A 26,602-nucleotide genomic window follows, 5' to 3' on the forward strand; every position below is an offset into this window, starting at 1 on the left:
GCTCTGCACGGCAAACCGTCTGGAAGCCAGAAGCACCCGGTCAGCTTCTTCAGCCAAGCCCCGGTAGTCGCCGGAGGCCAGAGAAGCGGAGTTAGCCAACACCGCACGGGCCGCAGGTGGTAGCTGCCTAAAGAAAAGATGCGGGAAAATGAACCCGCCCTCCTCGGAGCCCAGCAGCGACAGCATACTGTCCATCAGATCCAAGGCGGTGCTATCGCCCAAACCGGGCAGGGAAAGAAGTCTATCTGCCCTCTCAGCGTCAGTTAGAGTAAATCTCTGAAGCAGAAGATTCTTGAGTGCAGCGTACTTGCCGTGCTGTGGAGGCGTTCGCAACAGCTGCATGGCGCGGCGAGTGGTCGCCTGGTCGAGGGCTGTTACGACCAAGTAATACCGGGAGTCGTCGCCGGCGATTCCTCGCAGGTGGAAAAGTGCCTCGATGTGCTGGAACCATGATGCCGGGTCGCTCTGCCAGAACTCCGGAAGCTTTGTCCCCGCGGGGGTTGCAGGTTGCTGGAGTTGGGGCGACATGGCCGATGAAGACACAGCTTCCTCTTCTGCGTGAAACATTGTCGGGGTCACCAATGTGGAAAATGCAAGAAACACAGCGTTGTTTCTTTGAGGTCTTTATTGTAAGACTGCCAACATAAGAATGCACAATAAAACACAATATGCACTTTTATAGTGTGCCCAAGAAGGTACATAAAACCACACCCATTCTGCTGAGTGTGAGCATGGTCCTAGTGCCCGCCACAATATATACGTTGTGAAATTAGATTTTGTAAATGTTTATTTACATACCTTAATTGTTTCCAAACAGTGCCTGTACACATTTAGGAACACCCGGAATTTTGAGCATCAAACATTACAGTTCAAGTACTATGTTGTCGTTTTTTGCACATTCTCTATGTTAGAGAATGTGCATTGCTACAATAATTTTGACAGTTTGTTTTATTTCCTATTTTTGAATGTAAAGGTGAAACTCAAAAAAATTTAATATCATGTAAAAGTCCATACATTTTAGCAATTAAACTTCAAATATAAGACTCATATATAATTTAAACTCATTACATATATGAAATATGTAAAGCTTTTATTTGGTACAATTTTGATGATCATGGTTTACAGTTTTTGAAAACCCAACATTTTCTGAAATTTTCAATTCAAGGTTTTCATAAGCTGTAAGCCATAATCATAAACATATCTTAAAATAAGTCTTTAAAAATCGTGAAATGCATGTTATTAGTTTCACCTTAAAAATGTAATTACTAGTATAAACCAACTTTTGCACAATATTACATTTTTTTAAGTTTCACCTTTATTTAATTTATAACACTAAAGTATTTATTTGTTCAACTTAAACATCACAAAATTTCATAAAAATAAAAAAAGCTAATGTTTTTGTGAGGGTTTTTTTTTATTTACAAAAATGTGCATGCTTTGCATTTTTTGAAATACCAATTTATGCACCGTATAAGCATTGGCCCCGTTTTTAAAGTACCGATTTGGTACTAGTAGTTCAGATGTAAACGATACCCATCCGATTTAGTGGCTACGAAGGAAGCTATCAAGCGTCTATATCAGGGGTCGGCCAACCAAAATGTTGAAAGAGCCATATTAGACCAAAAATTAAAAAAAAAAAAAATCTGTCTGGAGCCGCAAAACATTAAGAGCCTTTATAAATGTTATAACTAAAGCAACACATGATGTCAGTGTCTATATCAGATATAAAAACCTACTATCAAAATGACTGTATCACAGGCTGATGCAAATCTTCGTTGAAAGAAATGTTGAAATTTATTATTTATTCTACACATTTTTATAACATTGGAAAGCATTAGTAAAACGGAGGCTTCTCAGAGGGTGAGATAACTCCTGGAAATTACTGGCTTAGGTCGGCCAAAGGTATAGATGTGTGTCCAAGTTAAAGGTAACGTCAGGCTGTCTTTTCAAATGGATTTATTACAATCTTTGCAAGCTGGGTTATGTTTGCTGTGGTCTATAACAACCGGGGACTGGGGTTGAAAAATTGTTGATTGGCTACAAACCATATATGCAACAAATGTACACATCATATTATGGCATTGACTGTGATACATATGTGTAATAATGTGCACTGCATTGTCTCTGACAAATAAACTAATAAATAAACCAAAAAAGAGTTGTGGTTGCTCACAGATTTGAAACCCAGAAAACACTGCCACAAGAGTGTGGGCAGATAATTTGTCGGCGGGGACAGTGTAGTAACTCTGCAGAAGCCTAATCCAGGTTTAAAATTGATTGTCTTTGTGTGTGTGTGTGCATTTTAGAAGGAAGCAGGGCTGATCCAGGGCCAGCTGAACCACTCTGACTCCAGACAGTATATCAACCGGCTCAGGGACCAGATCACTGAGCTCAAAAATGAGGTTAGACAAACACACACACACACATACACGTGCAATGTTTCAACCTTGGGTTGAGGCAAAGTGGTGAGTAATGCTCTTTTTTATAAGTCATCGTAAATGTGGCAAAAAGTAATCACACCGTAGTCACACAGGAAGCAGCTTCACCACCTTATTTGTTACATCTCTGCACATATTTATTTTCTTCCAGAATCACCTTTTCTCTCTTCATTTATTCAGGCTGCAGTGTTAGAGGTGGTCACGGCTTATTTTTCTTGTAGTTGTATTTTACATTTACTAGTTACATCCAGAAACATCACAGAGGCGTGTTGACAGAAGTCACCATTCTAGTATGGTATCAATGCGATACTAAAGTGTATATATATATTTTTTATAAATAATATATATATATATTTATTATTTATTATTTATATTAGTATATATGTGTGTGTATATGTACTGTATATGTATACATACAGTGTGTGTGTGTGTGAAATATATATATATATATATATATATATATATATATATATATATATATGTATATATATATATATATATAAATATATATATATATATATATATATATATATAATAATAATTATTATTATTATTATTATTATTTATTTATTTTTTATTTTATTTTTTAAACTTTTTTCTACAGTAGTAAAAAAAAATTTGGTGTCATTTTTGTTATGCTTTACAAACTCGGGAAGTGAGTTTCTGGATACAGGAAGGCTTTGAGGGCTAAACTCAAGTGATTTAAATGGGAGCCAATAGTAGTTTTTCTTTAGTTACTTTGCTCTAGGCACTTTATTTTGTTAAACCATTCCATGTAGCATTCAATGCCACTCATGTAATACAGCATCTGAATTACAATATTAGCAAATTCAAAATTTAATAAGATAAGCTGTTAAAAAAAAATTATTTTAGTTATTTGCCCAAAAACATGTTCAGTTCTATAATCAATTGTCTAAGTATTGGATCTGGACTCGTAATCGGGTCACATCTGTGGCCAAAAAATCGTAATGGAATTTTGATCAGGACATCCGTGTTTTTGTTTTACCAAATACCGGTAGTTTTAACAGTGGTAGTTTCTTGCCATCTTCTGCTAGAAACATTTGCAAATGCAAACTCCCTCAGCTGGATAAAAGGGCCTGTCAGGCACGTGGGGCCAAACATCAAAAGGGACCACTTGTGGCTCACTGGCCATACTTTTCTCACCCAACAACTTACCGTATTTTCCGGACTATAGAGCGCACCGGTATATAAGCCGTACCCACTTAATTTTAGAGGAAAAAATATTGTCCCACATATGAGCCGCACCGGACTGCAGATATATATGTTGTGAAATGAGCTATTTAGACAGAAAGATTTTGTAAATGTTTATTTACATACCTTAATGGTTTTCCAATTGGTGTCTGTAACATGGCAGTAAAACAGCTGATCATACAAAACAGAAGTCATCGTCAATGACCCACTTGCTGCGGAAGCTCGCTGTCCAAGTATGGTAAATGTACATTTATTGTTTATATTTTTCTTTGTATTTCAACACCAGATAAGTGACTAATTTGTTTATTTCTTCCCAGTTTTCACAAAACCTCGCTCTGTATTGTATTACAGTATACTTCAACACTTTCTTAAATTAAATTAACCCTTTAATGGATAGTGGTCACTAAAGCAGACAGCTATTCAAACGCAGTTTTTACCTATATGCATAAGTCTTGATGTTAAAGGTGTGCATGAGTTGCTAGGGTGGACACTAGTATGTCTGGTCAGCTTTAACACTTAAAAAAACATCCAAAACAAGATGGCGGACAGAATTGCAGAGCAGGGAGGAATTATCTTCCATTTGCAGTTAAAAATAATATGGGGACATCAAGCAACAACTACAAATAATACCATTGTCAGCATTTTGAGTATTGAGGAAACCGTGATTAATTATGTGTTAACTAAATGGCCGTCATGCATCGCCAGCTTTATTTCGACTGCAAATTATTGTATTCATATTATTGAAAATATTTCATCTGCAGTAACTTTAAGACTGAAAATTATTAGAGTGTAAATGAAGAAGTCAGGAGGCTTAATGTTTTTTGAATTCCGTAATTTCAAGGGTATAGAGTGCACCGATATTTAAGTCGCACCTACCAAATTTTTGAAAAATTAAATATTTTTACATATGTTAGCCACACCGGACCATAAGCCGCAGATATATACCGGTACGAAAGATTTTGTAAATGTTCATACCTTAAAGTCTCAGTAGAGTGGAAAAACAAGTTGACTTTATATGCTTAATTGTGTTTCATTGTATCTATTAAACCATATCCATTTGTATTTTCAATCCTCAAAGTATGTAAAAACACAGTTTCCATCCATCCATCCATTTTCTACCGCTTGTCCCTTTTGGGGTTGCGGGGGGTGCTGGAGCCTATCTCAGCTGCATTTGGGCGGAAGGTGGGGTACACCCTGGACAAGTCGCCACCTCATCGCAGGGCCAACACAGATAGACAGACAACATTCACACTCACATTCACACACTAGGGCCAATTTAGTGTTGCCAATCAACCTATTCCCAGGTGCATGTTTTTGGCGGTGGGAGGAAGCCAGAGTACCCGGAGGGAACCCACGCAATCACGGGGAGAACATGCAAACTCCACACAGAAAGATCCCCAGGACACAGTTTAAACATCACAAAATGCCACAAATTCAGTCAGCCATTTTGAATATTCTGCTCCGAATATGTTCGGCTATTTCCGTAGATTGACGTCACTGGAGTAACACTTCTGCAGTCTGACCATAGTATTAAGACATGAACACAAGAACCTCTGCCGCTTTACTGTTAGTCAGCAGCGATGTCCTGCATCCCGCATCATCGCGCCTCTGCTCGTCAAAATTATTCTACATTATAAATCATGCATTTCATCTGGATAAAAAGAGGATTTAGCCATAAACCTAGCAGTTGTTCATCTGTGACATTAAATGTATACCCCGAGATGGAGACAAACACACCCAACCGAAGACAGTGTCTGCAGGGAGACTTTTCCTTGTTAACCCTTCGTGTGCATCATGATTAATTGTTCATATAAATGGGAAGATATGAACATCTTATCAGTCATCATCGAAGTAAGAGCAGACATTGTACAGTAAGCCATGGTTTTATTTGTAGTTTGTATTTCTTGTTTAGCACTTAGCAATACTGCTACATGATGCTTTGTGCTTCACTAAAGCTGGATCTGTTTAGCAGAGCTTCTAAAACTTTTAGCTCACCCTCCTTATATTCAGGATCAAAAATATAAGGTTCTGGATCATAATTTTTCCCAAAGTAATCGTTGTTGGCTCCCACAAAGTCTGCTTAATTTGCAATGTTGTTGGTGGGGAAGGGATCTCCGTTCTTACCTCTACGGCACGCGATCACATGACTGGATAGCTCATTATCTCTCAAAATGGCACGGGAATTTCTGTGAGATTGATACTATTTTGATCATATCTATTTACTCGCAAACTTTATAAGTGTTTCGGTGTCATACATCAGATATACAAGAAAATAGCTTCAATATAGAGGCAACTTGTTTTTCCACTCTACTGGTACTTTAATTGTTTCCAAATGATGCATGTCACAGTAAAACGGCTGATCAAACAAAACAGAAGTCATCGTCATGAACACACTAGCTGCGGAAGATAGGTCTCCAATCAGCTAAACAGACTCAATAACTCCACGGTGACGTTTTGGTGAATTTACGAAACTGAAACTATACAAAAAGAAAGCCATTGTAAGTTAATAATACTAACACAGACACTTGTAAAGGTGTTAGCATATTCGCTAATGATAACGACTCTAGCTTGATTACATTACATGTACAAATATGAATGAAAACACTCCTACAGACATCACACAGTGGAATTGTTTGTTATATTGTAAAACTTACCTACGTTGCTAGGAGTGATGAATGAAGAATCCTTTCAGGCAGAAACACTATGGACGAATGCAGTGGTAGACAAAACATTCTCAACCAGCAGCACTTGGAGTGAGAATTTGATCTTTTTATGGTGTTGTTCACGTCATATAAAAAAGGCCATGTCTAATGTGTACGCCATCTGACTCGCATGCAGACATTAAGGTCATGACATCATACGCGCTGCAATGTCTACAAAAGTAAACATGGCTTTAATTCTAGGCGGTCCCAGTCCTGGCACATTTGTGGCAATTTCAAGGATTTTGTGCAATCAATGGCAACATTTTCTGAACTGAATTATTGCGCGTAGAAGATTAAGAAGGAAGAGGGCAAGCATTTTGGTTCTCAGTTTGTGTGACATTTGCTTGGACGTCTGCTCCGAAGAACGTGTGGGCAAGCAGACGGAGAGAGAAGTAAAGGAACATTGACGCGAGTTCCTGAAACTTATTATTTTTGCCTGTTTTCTGCTCATTTTTCAACTATTTATTTTGCAACCTGCTATTTTGGAAAATAATTATGACTCTTATCTCTTTTTGATGATGTTCCGGTCGGATGAATGGAGACTGCGGTCGCATCGGATACATATCTGATTTATATCCGCATACGAAAAAGGCCTGAGTCAGATATGAAAAATCTAGAATTGCACTGCTCACATTTACATGAAGAAATCCGATACAGGACAGATATGGGCATAAAAATCGGAATTGGCCTGCAGTGTGAACAAGGCCTAGTGTATATATGCTAGTGATGGGTAACAGGGAACTCTGATCATTGAGCCAAATAGTAAACAGGAAGAAAATAACATTAACCTTATTTGGCGTATCAGTTCATAATGATCCGAGACTTCTGAATTTTCTTATTTCCATTTGGATCGATGATGGTGACTTAAATCAATGTCAGACGCCTCCTCTAACTTTTTTCATTACGAGTCATCACTCGTGAGCCGAAAGAAGCGCTTCCTGATAAACAGTTTGCCGCTTCACAGTCAATCGACACAGCAGTTGTATTGGTCACGTATTTATTTCTTAAAGTGACACAGTATCTCTCCTTGTGTGTCATATTGCATTGACGCTTCTGTATTGTTTTACCCACCATTACTACTGTAAAGTACATGCATGCATGGTTGATTAAATTAAAATGTTAATTGGTGCATTTCGGGCATTACATTTTTGTAGTTCTATTTGAACACTGAACGGATGATGGTTAAAAAAAATCAAAAATCAAAAAGTTGAATGATGTTTTTATTGCCATAATCATAATTAATGTTCCCATAATTGCAATGTGCTTTATGCGGCGACCCTGCTGCCTTGCTAGGTCCCCACAGAAGTCATGTGCGTGCAGCCTCAGCCTCACAGCAAATACCACTTCCACCCACAAACAAAACAAAAGAACCCCTTCACTTCCTTTTTAAAAGTGTTCTCATCACTGAAGTCAGTGGGAACTTGAAAAAAATGTTTGGCTGTTTAATGTTGTTACACACTTTAATTTAACTCGTCTCACAATATAGTGAGCACGATACTGTTCAAATGAGAATTCTGCCGTCATAATGATGATACTGTACATCTCTAATATTTAATAAGATAACCTAAGTACTAGAAACAGCTCTCATTACAATCCCACTTGCTGAGTAGAAACACAGCAATAATGGTATGGCTGAATGAATACCTCTCAGATGGTGTCAATCAAAATGGAGCTATGTCAGAGCACTTATTGGTTCATGAACTGAAGATCTGATGTGATTTTGCTCATTCAGAGAGTGTCAGTGCGTGACAAGATCGCCTTAGTCGAGAGGGTGTAATGAGACTCCCCTCCCCTGCCCTTAAACAGTCCCTGCTCTACTTTCTACCCCCCCCCCCACACACACACACAATTTTCTCATCAAAGCAGCGTTTTTTTTATTTTTTTTTGTTTAATGTAGTGTGAAACTAGGAGCGATGAATAAGCGGCACACCCTATAGAAAATGATCAATGTAGCCCCCCCAAGGCCATCATCTTATGGTTGAGTCATACAGAGATTGCTGATACAGTGAGGAAGGCATTGACACATTACAAAAGTGTGCCTTTATTTTGTTTCACTTTCACCTCAAACTAGGGCTGCAGCTATCGAATATTTTAGTCATGTACTGAAAATGCCGTCAATGAATCGTGATTTTGGATACAACACATTTTTGTTTAGGAATTATAAATACACAGGAAAAAATAAATATTTTAATAAAATCACTCTTCCGTGTCTACTAGATACATATACAGGACTGTCTCAGAAATTTAGAATATTGTGATAAAGTCCTTTATTTTCTGTAATGCAACTAAAAACATGAAAATATCATACATTCTGGATTCACTCAAAGCTTATCTAAATTTTCTGGTGTACAATTTGATGGATAACTTGCTTTGAAATCATAAATAAAATATTTATTTTAATTTCAACCCCCCAAAAAATGTTTGGAATGTGTTATATAGATTTTGATAACCGGAATAATTTTGGTCACCATAACCGTGATATGAAATGTTTCATTCCTAAAAGAATGCTGCGCAGCCAGAAGCCGTGCAATTGCACACCTTTTTTCACTAAGCACATGGGAGAATTGGGCCCTTAGCTAACACCAGCAAGAGATGTCTCTTACACTACAAGCTATGTTAATAACAGTGTTAGGTAGCGCGGCTAACTTGTGCCCGGCCGCGAGCTAACAGTAATACAGGATTGTGCTTTTAGCTTTAGCATTAAAGACCTACTGAAACCCACTACTAAAGACCACACAGTCTGATAGTTTATATATCAATGATGAAATCTTAACATTGCAACACATGCCAATACGGCCGGGTTAACTTATGAAGTGCAATTTTAAATTTCCAGCTAAACTTCCAGTTGAAAAGTCTGTGTATGATGACGTATGCGCGTGACGTCACTAGTTAAACGGAAGTATTGGTACACCATTGAATCCAATACAAAAAAGCTCTGTTTTCATCGCAAAATTCCACAGTATTCTGGACATCTGTGTTGGTGAATCTTTTGCAATTTGTTTAATGAACAATGAAGACTGCAAAGAAGAACATTTTAGGTGGGATCGGTGTATTAGCGGCTGGCTGTAGCAACACAACCAGGAGGACTTTGACTTGGATAGCAGACGCGCTAGCCGACGCTAGCCGCAGACCGCACGGATGATCGGGTGAAGTCCTTCGTCCTTCCGTCGATCGCTGGAACGCAGGTGAGCACGGGTGTTGATGAGCAGATGAGGGCTGGCTGGCGTAGGTGGATAGCTAATGTTTTTATCATAGCTCTGTGAGGTCCCATTGCTAAGTTAGCTTCAATGGCGTCGTTAGCAACAGCATTGTTAACCTTCGCCAAGCTGGAAAGCATTTACCGTGTATTTACAGGTCCAGGGTTTAATAGTATTGTTGATTTTCTGTCTATCCTTCCAGTCAGGGGTTTATTTATTTTGTTTCTATCTGCATTTGAGCCCGATGCTATCACGTTAGCTCCGTAGCTAAAGTGTTTCGCCGATGTATTGTCGTGGAGATAAAAGTCACTGTGAATGTCCATTTTGCGTTCTCGACTCTTATTTTCAAGAGGATATAGTATCCGAGGTTGTTTAAAATACAAATCCGTGATCCACAATAGAAAAAGGAGAATGTGTGGAATCCAATTAGCCCTTGTACCTAAGTTACGGTCAGAGTGAAAAAAGATACGTTCTGCACTGCACGCTAGTCCTTCACTCTCACGTTCCTCATCCACAAATCTTTCACCGTCGCTCAAATTAATGGGGTAATCGTCGCTTTCTCGGTCCGAATCTCTCTCGCTGCATTGTAAACAATAGGAAAATGTGAGCAGCCCTATCCCCTCTGACGTCACGCTACTTCCGGTACAGGAAAGGCTTTATTTTATCAGCGACCAAAAGTTGCGAACTTTATCGTCATTGTTCTCTACTAAATCCTTTCAGCAAAAATATGGTAATATCGCGAAATGATCAAGTATGACACATAGAATGGATCTGCTATCCCCGTTTAAATAAAAAAAAATTCATTTCAGTAGGCCTTTAAATCATCAATCAATTAATCAAAAAATATTTTATATAGCCAATCACAATTGTTTCAAAGGGCTCCACAAACTCACAAGGACATCCTCTTATCCGAACCCACATCCGGGCAAGGAAAAATTCAAAAGACCCCAGGTGGAGAAAAATAAGAAACCTTAAGAATGGACCGAAGATGTTGGGACAGCCCTTCCAAGGTGATCGGCTGCAATGGATGGATAATTATTGAACAGTTTGATGGATAATGCAAGAGTCCAGTCCACCGGGAGGCCAACAAATAATCATCGGAAGATCTTCTTCCGGGCTCAGTCAGGTCAGCTACAGAGATGTCCACAGTTAAGAATGAAAGAGTGATCCAATTTGGGTCACAATAGGTACCTCTCCAGGAATTATCCGAGGCCCCCTGGTATCCCCTCCCGACAAGACATCTGAAACACATCTATCTAAAAGCTAGAGTATATAAATGAGTTTTAAGGTGGGACTTGAATGCTTCTACTGAAATAGCATCTCTAACTGTTGCCGGTAGGGCATTCTAGAGCAGTGTTTTTCAAAGTGTGCCGCGACACACTAGTGTGCCGTGAGATAGAGTCTGGTATGCTGTGGGAGATTATGTAATTTCACCTATTTGGGTTAAAAGTATTTTTTGTAAACCAGTAATTATAATCCGCAAATGTGCCGTTGTTGAGTGTCGGTCCTGTCTAGAGCTCGGCAGAGTAACCGTGTTATTCTCTTCCATATCAGTAGGTGGCAGCAGGTAAATAATTGCTTTGTAGATGTCTGGAACATGGTTTGTCGTGATCACAATATGCAGACGACAGCAGGAGGCAGTGTGCAGATAAAAAAGGTATCTATAGCTTAAACCAAAAATAAACAAAAGGCGAGTGCCGCTAAGAAAAGGCGTTGAAGCTTAGGGAAGGCTTTGCAAAACTGAACTGGCTACAAAGTAAACAAAAACAGAATGCTGGACGACAGCAATGACTTACAGCATGCGGAGCAGAGACGGCGTCCACAAAGTATATCCGTACATGACATGACAATAAAAAATGTCCACACAAAGAAGGATAAAAACAACTTAAATAGTCTTGATTGCTAAAACTTTGAACTGTTTAAACTGTTTAACTTTTTAACTGCCTTTTTATCTAACAAATTGCTCTTAAGATCATTTTTATCTGCTTTTTCTATGTGCATATATACTGTGTGTGTGTGTGTGTGTGTGTGTGTGTGTGTGTGTGTGTGTGTGTGTGTGTGTGTGTGTGTGTGTGTGTGTGTGTGTGTGTGTGTGTGTGTGTGTGAGCATTTCAGCGGTGTGTGAGAGAGAGCATTTCAGCGGTGTGTGAGAGAGAGCATTTCAGCGGTGTGTGAGAGAGAGCATTTCAGCGGTGTGTGTGAGAGAGCATTTCAGCGGTGTGTGAGAGAGCGTTAGTAGTATGTGTGAGAGAAAACATTTTAGTTGTTTGTGTGAGAGTGTTTCAGTAGTGTGTGTGAGAGAAAAACATTTCAGTTTGTGAGAGCGTTTCAGTAGTTTGTAGAATTCTGAATAATGTCCCTAGCGGCCCCTCATAGGAAACGTCGCACGCGTAGAGAAAGACACATCGAGAAACAACAGTCAACAGACTGAGTGTGCATGCAAAGTGTTTAGCACGTGCAAGGAGGTTCTGACGCCAAAGGAATGTCCATAGTTGTTTCCCAGGACTTCTTTCCCCCATAGCATGTACTCCACCTTGCTTTTTGCTCCTGATTCTTCCACGCCTTAAAGCAGTGGTTCCCTTTTTTTTCCCTCCAGATCAGGCAAATGCGCGGGCAAAAGGCGGGGGCGCCCAGCTCCAGGCTCACCACCGCAGGCGGCAACTACCAGGACCTCTGCCTGGCCAGCCCCGCCTCTGCTGAGGGGGACTACCTGAGTTCGGACGACGACCTCCTCCACAGCCCGCTCCCCGCCAACGCCCTTTACCCAGCCATACCGGTTCAGTGTCACCCGTCCGCCCGCCTGGACAGTGAAGGCAGCACAGACAGCGAGGCAGAGGAGCAGATAACCCCCGAGCCACAGCAGCTGTACGGCAGCATGGTATGTGCCGAGGCCATGGAGAATTGAGGCCTGCGGGAAGAGGACCTCAGAAACTGTCCTTTCTGGTACATATGTAACACAACACACAACAACAGGCTGAAACTGGAACTTCAGAACTGTTTGCTGCTCAACATGGACCACTTGTCCTAAATCTATTGACTATGACAAACAAAAAGCAGGGCCCTGCTAAAACTTTTTTTTCCCTGATTCAGTCTCGGACATCTTGATACCCCATCATGAGAAAGGCGCACACCTGTCTCCCCTGCCTTCTCCAACGAGGTCTATCAACCATCCATGGAGCCCTCACGTGCTAAATGAAAGAGAGCAGTGGATTATCACCAAATACATCTTGTCCTCATGACCATTTCAACACACACGTGTGCAAACATGAAAAAAAAACAGAAAAGTTGCCAAATCTTTTGTTTTTGTATTCTAAAGTAATTTATACGTTATGTAATTTATTTTGATATTGTTTTTAATATGTCAGTATGAAACCATAGGACTGGCAGAGGCCTCCCCCCTCCCAAGCCCACCTTGTGTGCCAACCCGGAGCCGCCTGTTTACTGTGACGCTAGCTGAGATGCTAACTGTGCTGCTATGCTCATTTGCATACTGAGGTGTAACCGATTACTACCGCGTGCCGTCCGTCACCCAGTGTGTGTGTTTGTGGTAAAAGAAACAAAGTGTGACATTTTATGCAAAACGTAATAGCCCCACTATACGCCAATAACAAAACTATAATGTCCAAGAGTATTGTACATATAAACAAACACCGTGGAGTGCAAAAACTAGATGGGGGGATAGATACATTAGCAATGCAGTATTATGTTTTAAAGTAACAGTCGTCCCTCGCCATATCGCACTTCAAAATATATTCAGGCATGTTATGGTTTTTTGTGTGTTTTTTTAATTAAGCATTTTCAAGCATTACATTTTCTAAATGAGCTAAAAATATCAATACTACAGTAGTACTGGCCAGTAGATGAGACCAATCTAATCAGAGCAGGCTGTTCAGTATCGTTGCCACTGATTGGCTCAGCCTCAAGCAGCATTATATTAGAATCATTTTGAGATATGAATTTGAGCATTTTATGTCTAGGGCAGGGGTGTCAAACGTACGGCCCGAGGGCAGGATCAGGCCCGCAAACAGGTTTTATCCGGCCTGCGGGATGAGTTTGCCAAGTATAAAAATTAACCTGAAATTTTTGAATGAAAGAAACTGCTGTTCTAAATGTGTCCACTGGATGTCGCAATAGCAATTATTTTTATCTTGTCGATGATGCTACATATGTACAAAATATACCACATGTTAGTTAGTACATCAGTCGAGGAAAATGATAAATCTACATAAATAACATACTGTAATTTGATTTTGATATGATTTTTTTATTTTTGATAAATTAAAAATTAACACCAATGAGTTGACTGAACATTATCACATAATTTATTCAAAAAATATAAATAACGACAAATAAAGATAGAATACTATTAACCGCAACATGTAAGTGTAAAAAACCCAAAACAACACCATTATGATTTGTACAATTTCAGAATGTGCTTGTTCTATTTTAAAAACAAAGAAAACAATCTGAAATGTTCTTTATTTTTAAGTTATCGTGCCGTGATTTTACCAGTCCGGCCCACTTGGGAGTAGATTTTTCTCCATGTGGCCCCCGATCTAAAATGAGTTTGACACCCCTGGTCTAGAGGGTTCACATTATGCTAAAGAACATATTTAGAAAGTTAACAGGTTTTTTTCATGTTCCAGCTGTAAAAATATTTGATATACAGTATTATTAATGATTCCTACTATCGTGTTATCGCATTTGTCCGGAGCCAATTAACTACGGGAGACAACTATATGTATTTTGGGGCTAAATTAAGCATTTTCAAGCATAAAAATGTCTGAATGAACTAAGGATATCAATACTACAGTAGTAACGGCCGCTAGATGATGACCAAACCAATCAGAGCCTGCTTTTCAGTATTGTGGCCACTGATTGGCTCGGCCTCTGAGGGCATTACTATATCGTATTGTATTGTAAATATTTATTTCGGAAGAAAAAAAAACTCGAAACAAAACAACAATGATTAATAAATGGAAAAAAATAATAGATTTTTCGAACATGTTTACTGTTACTGTTACAGTTTTTATTGGATTATAATCTTGACTATTTCATGTTTAGAGGGCTCACATAATTTTAATTATAATGTATTTAGAAGGTCATGAACATTTTTAATGCTCTAACTGGAAACAGTCAATTCAAAATTACACATTCCTACTTTGAGGAAATGAATTTACCGCTTTAAGGCCCCGAACCAATTAACAGCGATAATTGAGGATTTACTGTATTACAGTTTGCTGCAGATGTTGATGTAATACATGACAGTAAGACGTGACAGTGATATCAAATGTTGGCATTGTTTTCTAGGAAGGACTGAAATGGAGCGCAGTACTTGGCTGCAACCAGCAGAGGTGCTGAAGAGTCAGTCCTAACTCGTTTGCTGTCTAAAGAAGGACACTAACTCTTCCACTATTCTTGAATCTCTGCAGCAGCAACAAAAACCAGATCACAACGTGACACCAAAGTTAGACCCCAAGTCGGATTGACTTGACATTTTTCATACAGCTAAACACATCTTTTGGGGACTGAGCAAGATTAGTTGAAAATCATGGCTGCCATCAAGCAAAACGCTCTGTAAGTTATTGACCATTTGCCCAATTAATATAAAATTCTGAGGATATATTTGACATGTATGCTGCTAAAAATAACAGCACTTCTAAATTGACTCAGCTTTTTTTGCACCCATGCAGTTAATTATAATTTATTTCTGTGGTAACTAAAATGTAACAGTTCAAGGGGCAACCGTTAACATGTATTTATATGTACTAGGCCATTTTTCAACCATTACATAATTAAACATAGCTTTGCCATCCTTTATAACTCAAGTTTTAGTTAACAATTATATGGTTCCTTGGATAAACAGTGGCTAGTATACAAAAACAGTTGTATTATTTTATTAAATAGTCAAATTAACACTGTTAGTAGTGATAACACAGTATATAATAGTAGTTTGGGTCATTATAGTAATCTTACAGTTATTACAAAGCGTCAACATATTCTAGTCGTCATAAGTGACTGGCGCCACACGGACTCAGGTAAGCTAAAGCTAGGCTACTGTTTTAGAATAACGATAAGGCAAGCAAACATATTTCCCCTCAAAAATTGTCAAACTGTCCTTTTTTTGTGAGTCTTTCAAGTTCATAAATCCACATTGTGTGAGCGTTGAGCTAACTAAACCCAAGTTGTGTCAGAGCGCACAAACGCTAATGATGCTAACTAACAGTAGCAGCATTTTGGGTGACATATTAGACATATCAAAACATCGGTATAGTTCTTTAGAGGTTTTAGAAGATGATACACAACATTCTAAATTACCACTGAGTTTCTTTCCCATCCGATACCGAGTAAAATTCAGGCTGTTATCGGCAATACAGATCCGATACTTCAAGCAAATGTACCTAATGTGTAGTGTATATAAATTATATATAATAGCTAAAAATGTTGTGTATTCCAAATAACATAGCATAAATAATACAGTTATTGTTGCATTTATTTAATATAATTGTTGTTATTTCTGATTATATACTTATTTATTTCAAAACCCGAAGAATATTGAGGGAGCAGCACAAATAATACAGCCAAGCTAATACAACAGAAAATACGAATTCATACAAAGTTACACGAAAATGGTGATGTCAAACAATAACGTAAGGAAATAAGTATCATGATAAAAGCATTAAAATATATGAATTAATAAGAACAATTATTCATTTTGAATTAACGCACATATAAACCTATTAGATTAGTGGTAAGAGATCAAAGTAAAATGTGTGAGTTAAGAGTTGAAATCTATATTACAATTTATATATATATATATATATATATATATATATATATATATATATGTATATATATGTATATATATATATATATATATATGTATATATATATATATATATATATATATATGTATATATATACATATATATATATATATATATGTATATATATACATATATATATATATATATATATATGTGTGTATGTATATGTATGTATGTGTGTGTGTACATATATATATATATATATATACATATATATATACACACACACACATGTATGTGTGTATGTGTATATGTATATATATACAGGTATGTGTGTGTGTATATATATATATATATGACAGACAATATTCACACTCACATTCGCACACTAGGGCCATTTTAGTGTTGCCAATCAACCTATCCCCTGTCTTATCTGTGTTGACCCTGCGATGAGGTGGTGACTTGTCCAGGGTGTACCCCGCCTTCCGCCCGAATGCAGTTGAGATAGGCTCCAGCACCTCCCGCGACCCCAAAAGGGACAAGCGGTAGAAAATGGGTGGACGGATAGTATTAGAATAAAAAGTAAGTCACAATCAATTTAAACGTGATAATACTTAACATGTTGTAAACAAAAGCATTCAACATTGACACTTTGCCTCATTTCCAAGTCAAGTGACTTTTTACACTGATACATATCTCGAATAACTAAAGTATCGAAAATATTGTCATTTTGATTTGAGAATCGATAATAAAGCAGAAAGATTTGGTATCGGCGGTATCGATATTTCATTATCCATCCGCTATTATAAATTCTACTTTTTGTACTAACAGAAGATTTGTGCTAATTGAATGGAAAAATGGCAATTTTCTCCCCGTCTATGTTTTCTTTCCACTTGTAAAATACAAGACTTAAAAAAAAAAAAAAAGCAAGTAATGAAATGTAAGGCCCTGACAAAGAGTTAAAAAGGATGTTGTATTGCCAAGCGCATTGTTGCAAATAACAGCCTTTTAGCGGTGATTGCTGGATGGATGTCACAACTGCACTAGAATCAGTGTGATGTGTTGCAAGGACGTTTCACTCCAGTTCCTTCTGTTTCTTGCGCTAACTGCACTGTGCAAGCTGAGATTTTGTCCTTCTTGGGTTTGCCTTCTGCTGATGATGAGAAGCTACAGTATATCCATATTTGCACCAACTGCAATGAATTATTGCAGTGGTTCTCAAACTTTTTTCACCAAGTACCACCTCTGAAAAACACTTGGCTCGACAAGTACCACCCTAATGACCAACATTAAAATACAGTAGCGTAGTAGGCATAAGTATTCATTAAAAACAAGGCAGAGGTTTTATTTAATTATATTGAATATTTTGTAACGGTACATTCCTGATTCCTTGGCGTACCACTAAATGGAGCCCGCCGCGTACCACACAGTTTGAGAATCACTGGATTATTGTTTAGCCACCCCTTTGCAAAATTTCCTTGAAATCCGTTTTGTCGTTTTTGTGTAACAAACTGTGCAACAGAGTTGAAAACAATACCCATTGCCTTTGAGCTTTTTGCACTTGAAGGAGGTTAAACCAAACAAAACATGTTTACTATTCTATCTTTCAGCTTAGCTGGCAACAATGTACAGTAGTACCTCCATTTATGAACTTAATTGCTTCTGGGACAGAGCTCCTAACTCAAAGCATTGTGTATCCCAAAGCCCCCCCATAACAGCACACTCTTAACATGTAACATGTTTTTTAAAAAGAAAAACTAACTTTTATATAAGAAATACTGAAAGTAAAAATGCAATACAATATACTACTAACAACTACAGTAGTTTTATGAAGTAATATTAATGTACAGCATTTACCTTGAAGAGTGGACTTCTACGGTATTTCCTTCCAGTATTTCCTTCTCCATATTTTCATGGATAAATGTCTGCCGTTTGTTCATTATTTCAGCATTTTTGGCTAGCATTACTCATTCTGCTTCAGTATGGCGCAGACTGGCATTGCTCCACTCAAATTGAGCGGTCACGTTTTAAAGGATTTCTTTTTTTAATTCAATAAATGTCAACCAATTCTCTTAAACGTCCTTCCCATTGTTGAAAAAACAAGGTTAAGTCCATCTCTAGCTAAAAGCTTGCCTACTTTATTTATAAAGCCCTTTAAAAACAACCACAGTTTAAAAAAAGGGCAGTACACCACAAACAAGTTAAATATATATATATATATATATATATATATATATATATATATATATATATATATATATATATATATATATATATATATATATATATATATATATATATATATATATATATATATATATATATATATATATATATATATAAAGAAACCATAAAAGCAAAGACATAAGACAGACTAAAACATAATTTAAACAAAGGTAAACTATATATATTTAAAAAAAAAAAAGATCAGATGGAAAAATAATCTTAAACACAATCAGTCAAATCAAAGGCATGTGACATTTGCTACACCAACTAATGGCGGGGATGCTTGTAACTCAAATTTTCTTTTGCAACTTAAAAATAACAAGCCGAAAGACAGCGCTTTTATCTTAAAATAATCTTAAGTCGAGGTACTACTGTATTTGTAATGCTAAACCATCCCGTTGTTTTGATAGCTTCCAGACGAGGGAAGGTATTCGCACAGTAGCTGGGGATTGCTATGATCTGCTGTGATGTGTTGCATGTACATTTGCTCCCAAATGTCCAACCAAGTTTTTGTTTTTAAACATTTATTGATTTTCATACACATATAATTGACAGGAGTTGTCCAACACTCATCAACTGCTGTTTTCCCCCCAACAAGTAAAATACAATTAAGTAAAAAATATAAAATAATAATAATAAATAAAGTAAGAAACCACAAAGAGATGTCAACATAAAACCACAGACAGCTGCATTCCTGAATGGACTAAGAGAGTTATAGCAACCCACAGGCACGCAAAAGGCTCATCAACCACCCACATTTCAATTGTGTTTCAAATGGGGTTAATTTGGAGATCAGTCTCTCCTACATATCTCAGAAAGGCACCCTGGAGTTCTTTTCAAATTTGAGAAAATAAAGAACATCTCTAATCCAGCGGGTGTGGCAAGGGGGTGCTGTTGCCTTCTAATTTAACATTATCTAGCCAACAAAGTAGTGAATGCTATAAGGTTCCAACCACGTTATTTTTTTAGCTGAGTATTAGTTTACAGAAGTTTGTGATAAACCAACAAAACTTAAAATTTGGAATTTGTTCGGCAGGAGGGAAAGTATTGATATGGCCCCATTTCTGGGTGGCTCTCACGTGAGAGGAAGAGGGGGCAGGGGGGGATTCATCGTTTTACAATGCAGTCTGCTAAAAATGATTGAAAGCGCCACTCTATATAGTAACTGACACTGTGGTCAAAGTTGCAATTGCCACATTTTGAGATATTCAACACTCACTGCACTCATCTGGCAACTAAAGTTAATAATGCTTCCCCCCCAATCTAATTTGTCACGTTTTATGTGTCAGGTAAACCATGACGAATGGGCCCATATGAATCCCCTTCTTACTGTACATACTGTATATGTTACAAACAAAATAAATACATAGGCCATCTTTTTTTTTACATATTTGAAATAAGAATCACAATAGGGGTTAAATAATATTGGTTATAACTGCTTTGTCATTTCTAAAAAGCCCATTTTCCTCAGCGAGTGAGTTAAATGTCATGCTTAGTGTCGTTTCCAGGACAGGTATTTTGGGGACATGGTGCAAAAGACCTACTGTACTGTAAGTCAGCGTGTGTTTATCACATAAAGCAAAAAGGCTCTCAAGTTTACATTTTAGTGTTTCCACAACCCCTCATGTGCTGTAAAGTGAACCTAAACGAAACGCTAATTATGACTGACAAAGCATTTTGTCTCTGACTATGGGAGATTTGTGCTTTTATCATCATTTTGTACCACTGCCATCCACCCATGCTCATCTTTAATGTGCCATAAACACGCTGTATCTACCTTCTTTTGAAGCAAGAGTTGTGGCGATCAAGTCTATTTGGCGTGGACTCGGCTGTGATGGCACCTTTACTTAACCGTGTGGCGTCCAACTGTGCTCATCCGCAACCATCCTGTCCCCATTCTTGCATTTCAACTGCTTGTCAAACACATTTAATACAACTACAAACTATATGAAGTCAACTCTATTATGATGGGATGATTATTAAAAAAAAAAAGGCATTTCAGTGTTGTGTATCCTACGAATGATACAAAATAAAACTTTGACATTGCACCTTTAGCAAAGGCCTGCTCGTGGCTTATTATTAAAGGGGAATCACACTTTTATTTTATTTTGTCTATCATTCCCAATCCGTATGTCGTTGTCGGCGGCGATCACTCGACACGAGTATGATTGTCCTCCTGTTGGTGGGATTGCCTTCAGGAGAACGCCTGTGCGTGGAATCTTTTAAAGTGGGGAGACTGGTGCACAGGCAGCCACCACACTGTCCTTGGCAAAGAGAAGGCCAGAGTCCAATGTCATGGAGACCAAGACAATTGGGGGCCCATCTTTGCTGCAGCCTTCTCCCGCCTTTGTGACCGTTGTGGAGCTTCTATGCAACCATCATCCGCCCACTTCGCCGTTGAGGTCTTTTTCGACGAGGGAGACGCGCAGACTCCAATGTCACTTCTTCGCTGTGGGGAGCTGTATCCGGTGGCAAGAGAAACCCAGGACGACCGGCACCTCCTCACAGCTGCAGGAGGCTGCCGGACCTCCGGTCTGTCGGAGGACCGCCTATGGTGCGCCTACCAGCCCTTGCTTTTCTCTCAGGGTGTGCTCCCCTAGCCCTTTGTCTTCCCAGACTAACCCACAAGGCAGCGGTATGTGTATGTAAGACAAACACACATATGTTTTTCTTTTCTAGGCATTCTAAATTGTAAATAAATGATGGCGAAAGTCAGCTAACAATGGAGGTAATAATAGTCGCTCTATTCCGCCATACTAAGTACTTCAGGAGGCACCAGTCCAGCCACACTGCACGCTTCATCAACGGCACAGCAGTGGAGATCGTAAGCAGCACCAAGTTCCTGGGGGTGCAGATAACTGACAATATGACCTGGTCCCTACACACCGGAGCTCTTGTAAAAAGAGCTCCGCAGCACATGCACTTGTTGCGTCGGATGAAAAGAGCACAGCTCCCTCCCCCCGTTCTCACCACATTCTACAGAGGCACTATAGAGAGTCTACTGACCAACTGCATCTCTGTCTGGACTGGAGCCTGCAGTGCCTCAGACTGGAAGTCTCTCCAGAGAGTGATGAGGACGGCGGAAAAGATCATCAGGACTCCTCTTCCTCCTATCCGGGAAATCGCAAAAAGCCGCTGCCTGACCAGGGCTCAGAAAATCTGTAGAGACTCCCCCCACCCCCACCAAGGACTGTTTTCACTGCTGGACTCTAGAAAGAGGTTCCGCAGCCTCCGTAGCAGAACCTCCAGGTTCTGTAACAGCTTCTTCCCTCAGGCCGTAAGACTCTTGAACGCATCATAATAATCCCCTCAATTTCCCCAAAAACGGATTAACTCGCTGGAATATAAAGACAATATAACATAAATCCAGAAACGTGGATGCATATGCAAAAGTGCAATATATTTATATGTACAGTAATCTATTTATTTATATCTGCACATTATTGCTCTTTTATCCTGCACTACCATGAGCTAATGCAACAAAATGTTGTTCTTATCTGTACTGTAAAGTTCAAGTTTGAATGACAATAAAAGGAAGTCTAAGTCTAAGTATGGTATAGGATAGGATAGACTTTTATTTATCCCACAATGGAGAAATTACATTGTTGCGGAGCAGGTTTTTACATACAGTAACAGAAGTAAAGCGTAATGAAAAAAAATAAATTAATAAATACTACATATTGCTCACTAATGGTCGATACAACAGTGATTAGATCGATATTTTTTTATTACCACAAAATCTTGTTTTGTTGTTGTTGTTACAGTTTACAAAGTCGGGAAATGAGTCCATGGACACAGGAAGACTTCAAGGGCAAAAATCTAATGATCTCATGTTTAGTTATTTGCACTATTGACATTATTATACATTTTGTATGTGAAAAAAGGGAAGAAGGAAATAATTGTAATATCTAATCGACATTGTTGCACCACCATCCTTTGTTTTTGTCTGATTATAATTGTGATCAAAAATGTAATCATTGAAAATTGGAAGTATTAATAGCAGTATTGGTATGACCCCGGTAACGACTTGGTACACAAATAGGTAGTATCGCCCAAAACTAAAGTATCCGAACAACAGACGAATAAGTGTTTATTATATTGTAAAAAACGTGCAGATAGAATAGTGTTATAGCAGAAAGTAGATTCATAATAGTAATAGTAATAATAGTTTTAATTAAACAATTCAAGTGGAAATGACTGAATATGTTACTGCATATGTCAGCAGCTAAATTAGGAGCATTGGTAATCCGTTGTGAAATGGTTACATTATCATGTATATGCCAAATAATTCATCTTAAAACATAGTTCTCACAAAAGAGGATGTAATGTATATCGTGAGATAGATTATAAATCCCCCGAGTTGGGGTTCCCCCGCTCCATTGTGCTTCAGTCTGAGGGTCAAAAACTGAAGACCACTGATCTAAAGGATTAACTCCACAGGTGTTTTGCTTCGTCTTTGGCTTTTGTGATGTTTTGTTTTTTTATGATGTCACCTTTGAAGGGTACTAGACTGTGATGGTTACCTTAGAAGCAGAAATTGACACACCATGTGACAAAACGTCTCTGTCTTGGTGTTCAGTATGATACGACTAGAAGGGGTTGTGTTCACGGCAACCACTTATTTTTTTTAATTTGTTTTTTTTTGCATTAACAGACCCTTGCTGCCTGCCTTTAACTTACAACTTTGCACTTCCTCATCGTTTTGGTAGACTCTTCTTCAAATGCGTTGTTTGGGCCAAGCGTCTCTCCAAGTCCATTGTATCGTCAAAGATGGGTGAGTACATAAATGTTCTATTTCTACTTGTTTATATTACTTCTACACTAAATGTGATCCTATGAGAGAATTATTTTTTCTATTACAACAAATATGTCCTCCAGAATAAAGAGGAAAAGAACCATCCGGAATTGTTATAGGCGCAAAGTTCAAAAGCCAGCACCTGTGATGGAATGGGGGTGTATTAGTGCCCAAGGCATGGGTAACTTACACATCTGTGAAGGCAACATTAATGCTGAAACGTACATAAAGGTTTTGGAGCAACATATGTTGCCATCCAAGCAACGTTATCATGGACGCCCCTGCTTATTTCAGCAAGACAATGCCAAGCCACGTGTTACAATAGCGTGGCTTCATAGTAAAAGAGTGCGTATACTAGACTGGCCTGCCTGTAGTCCAGACCTGTCTCCCATTGAAAATGTGTGGCGCAATATGAAGCCTTAAAATACCACAACGGAGACCCCGGACTGTTGAACAACTTAAGCTGTACATCAAGCAAGAATGGGAAAGAATTCCACCTGAAAAGCTTCAAAAATTGGTCTCCTCAGTTCCCTCAGTTTATTGAGTGTTGTTAAAAGGAAAGGCCATGTAACACATTGATAAAAATGCCCCTGTGCCAACATTTTTGCAATGTGTTGCTGCCATTAAATTTTAAGTTAATGATTATTTGCACAAAAAAAAATTAAGTTTCTTAGGTCGGACACTAAATATCTTGTCTTTGCAGTCTATTCAATTGAATATAAGTTGAAAAGGATTTGCAAATCATTGTATTCTGTTTTTATTTACGAATTACACTACTTCACCGGTTTTGGGTTTTGTAGTATGAAGCTGGTGGTAGGGTTCGGTACCTTTTTTTTGGCACAGACCTAATCCCAGCGGTCCTACTGGGCAGCGATTCACGTAAAATCCAATGGTGCCTTGTTTTTGGGGCCTGAGTTGTGCGTGACGTCACGCCCGGTTGCTGACTCTTCGCGCTTTGCCACTTAGCGATCACTCCAATTTTCAATGCCAACAAAGAAATTGACTCAAAAACGCCCCAAGCAAAATAAAGCTTCCCTTTTCCAAAAATGCGCTAGCTTGATGCTGATATACATTGGCTTTGCTATTGACATGCTACTGATTAGCATTAGCGACTTTACATGACGACTTCATCACCTCTCAATTTGTTAATGAAAACTACAACTAAGATGCACGTTACAATCAAACAGCTGGTGCGTGATAAGTACAAATAATTACAGTATTAACGCTTTTTAGGGCGCAATCGAAAAACAATACCACAGCATAAACTATACGCTACTGTTGGACGTGTTGGACTTGCCACTGCAAATGCAACTTAGTGTCATGCTGTACCTGCAAATGAGACTCAGAAATTTGATAATAAAACAAGAACAGCGGTTATCATCAGCTCATTTTTAAATGTTGCTAAGATTTTATTTAGAAAAACAATATTTATTAACACACATAAACGTACCAAAAATTGGCAGCGTTGAGTACCAGTATCTATTCCCAGTCACCGGGAATTGGTACCATATCGGTTCAAATGTGAACGGACGGTGTGGATTTTCAAAGTTGACCAACGTCCCGGTTTGGTGCCACAACTTTCTACTATACAGGTGAGATGCACGATTTATGCCCTAGCATTAACTATTCCGAACTCAAACCGCAGCAGCAGAAGCAGCTCAATTTCCTTTTTCTTCCTAATTTTCGGGTGTTCACAACCAACATTATTAACAGCTCAATCAAGGTAGCTGGTAGCTGGCTACTCGGAGCTGCGTGAGCATGGCAATGTGTCACGACCCCAGTGAAGTAGTTCCTCGATGTAGCTATTAGAAACTTCGGCTCCCTCTGGTTGCATGGAGATGACGTTAAAAATCTATTTTGAAAACAATTTGAATCGATTAAAAAAAAAAAGATGATTCGATTTAAAATCAGGATAAATAATAATCACGATTTGTTTTTTGTGCGCCTCTAGTCACTGTGGCTTGTTTAATATACAGGTCACAGCATATAAATGGAGCGTTGTTGGCGGTTTTTGGAAGTTTTTAGAGGGCTTTGTAGGCTGAATAGATGAACCCTGATTACCTGCATTGTTAGCCGCCTTGCACTAAAGCAGTGGTTCTTAACCTTGTTGGAGGTACCGAACCCCACCAGTTTTATATGCGCATTCACTGAACCCTTCTTTAGTGAAAAAAAACCAAAACATTTTTTTTCAAATTCAAGAAAAAGTCATATGTTTTTTTACCGGTGCACAAAATTAACCGTGCATAAACATGACCTTGTACAAAGAACAAAACCAACAGTGCTTGAACTCACAACAAATTACACACCTTACACACATTACCATGAATTAATTAACGTGGACCCCGACTTAAACAAGTTGAAAAACGTATTCGGGTGTTACCATTTAGTGGTCAATTGTACGGAATATGTACTGCACTGTGTAAACTGTACTGTTTCATGTAATGTATTCTCTTCCTTTGCAATCTGCTAGTAAAAGTTTAAATCGATCAATCAAACAACCTGCAAATCAGATGGAAAATTAGGGGGAACATTGTTTTTAATACGCTGATAGGGAGAAGTTTTTATTTACACGATAAGTCGGATGTGTCTTTACCTCCGCGGCGGAGGCTCTGCCGAACCCCTGAGGCCAACTCACCAAACCCCTAGGGTTCGATCGAACCCAGGTTAATAACCACTGTGCTAAAGGTTTTTCACTATTTAGAATGCACATAGAAGGGAAAGACATGTGTTCTTGTCTCCCAGAGGGATTGTGGATGATTGGCCAAATTCCCTTTAAAGAAAACTCATTACACTGTAATGTAACTACGGCATGATACTGTCTACACAGTGGTTTTGAAATGTGAACCTGAACAGATTTCTGCTCTGACAAGAATCTGCACGTTTTTGGTTAGTGTGAGGAAGCAGTGTGGTTGTTGGCTGACAGATGAAAACGCTTCCTTCTCTAAGAGCCTTCAACAATCATCCTCCTCATGACCGACAACCTCGTTCATCTTCATGCAGCGGTGTGAGCGTGCTTTGCCTGTGACCTACTGTACATCGGTGAGTTTTATACACAGCATATTTTACCTATGTCCTGAGTACTATATTTTAAAATAGTAATGATGATTATATTTTTTGAATAATATGGCATGCTTTATTTAAAACTTTGATATTTTGTGTTGATATTGACTCCCTTTATGGTCTTCAATATTGTGGTTATTGATTGGAACAAACAAAAAGTTATTGGACAATATTTCTTTCATTTGCTATTATTAAAAATAATTAC

At 38.4% G+C, this 26,602-nt stretch overlaps 1 protein-coding gene across 6 annotated transcripts in view; it reads left to right on the plus strand.

The window, feature by feature from the left end:
* evi5l (ecotropic viral integration site 5 like) overlaps nucleotides 1-26,602 on the plus strand; it is a 104,185-nt gene that overhangs the window by 76,093 nt on the left and 1,490 nt on the right. For 4 of the 6 annotated variants that reach the window (XM_062027022.1, XM_062027024.1, XM_062027018.1 and 1 more), the window contains 4 exons: nucleotides 2,307-2,402; nucleotides 12,146-15,005; nucleotides 23,197-23,316; nucleotides 26,284-26,376. In XM_062027022.1, the coding sequence (XP_061883006.1) occupies nucleotides 2,307-2,402; nucleotides 12,146-12,454 (405 nt within the window). In that variant the 3' untranslated portion in view covers nucleotides 12,455-15,005; nucleotides 23,197-23,316; nucleotides 26,284-26,376. Of the gene's footprint in view, nucleotides 1-2,306; nucleotides 2,403-12,145; nucleotides 16,332-23,196; nucleotides 23,317-26,283; nucleotides 26,377-26,602 lie in introns of those variants that run through there. The other 2 variants (XM_062027021.1, XM_062027019.1) reach the window with 2 other exon arrangements.

This window comes from Entelurus aequoreus, linkage group LG18, assembly GCF_033978785.1.
Source record: "Entelurus aequoreus isolate RoL-2023_Sb linkage group LG18, RoL_Eaeq_v1.1, whole genome shotgun sequence".
NCBI classification, from domain to species: domain Eukaryota; kingdom Metazoa; phylum Chordata; class Actinopteri; order Syngnathiformes; family Syngnathidae; genus Entelurus; species Entelurus aequoreus.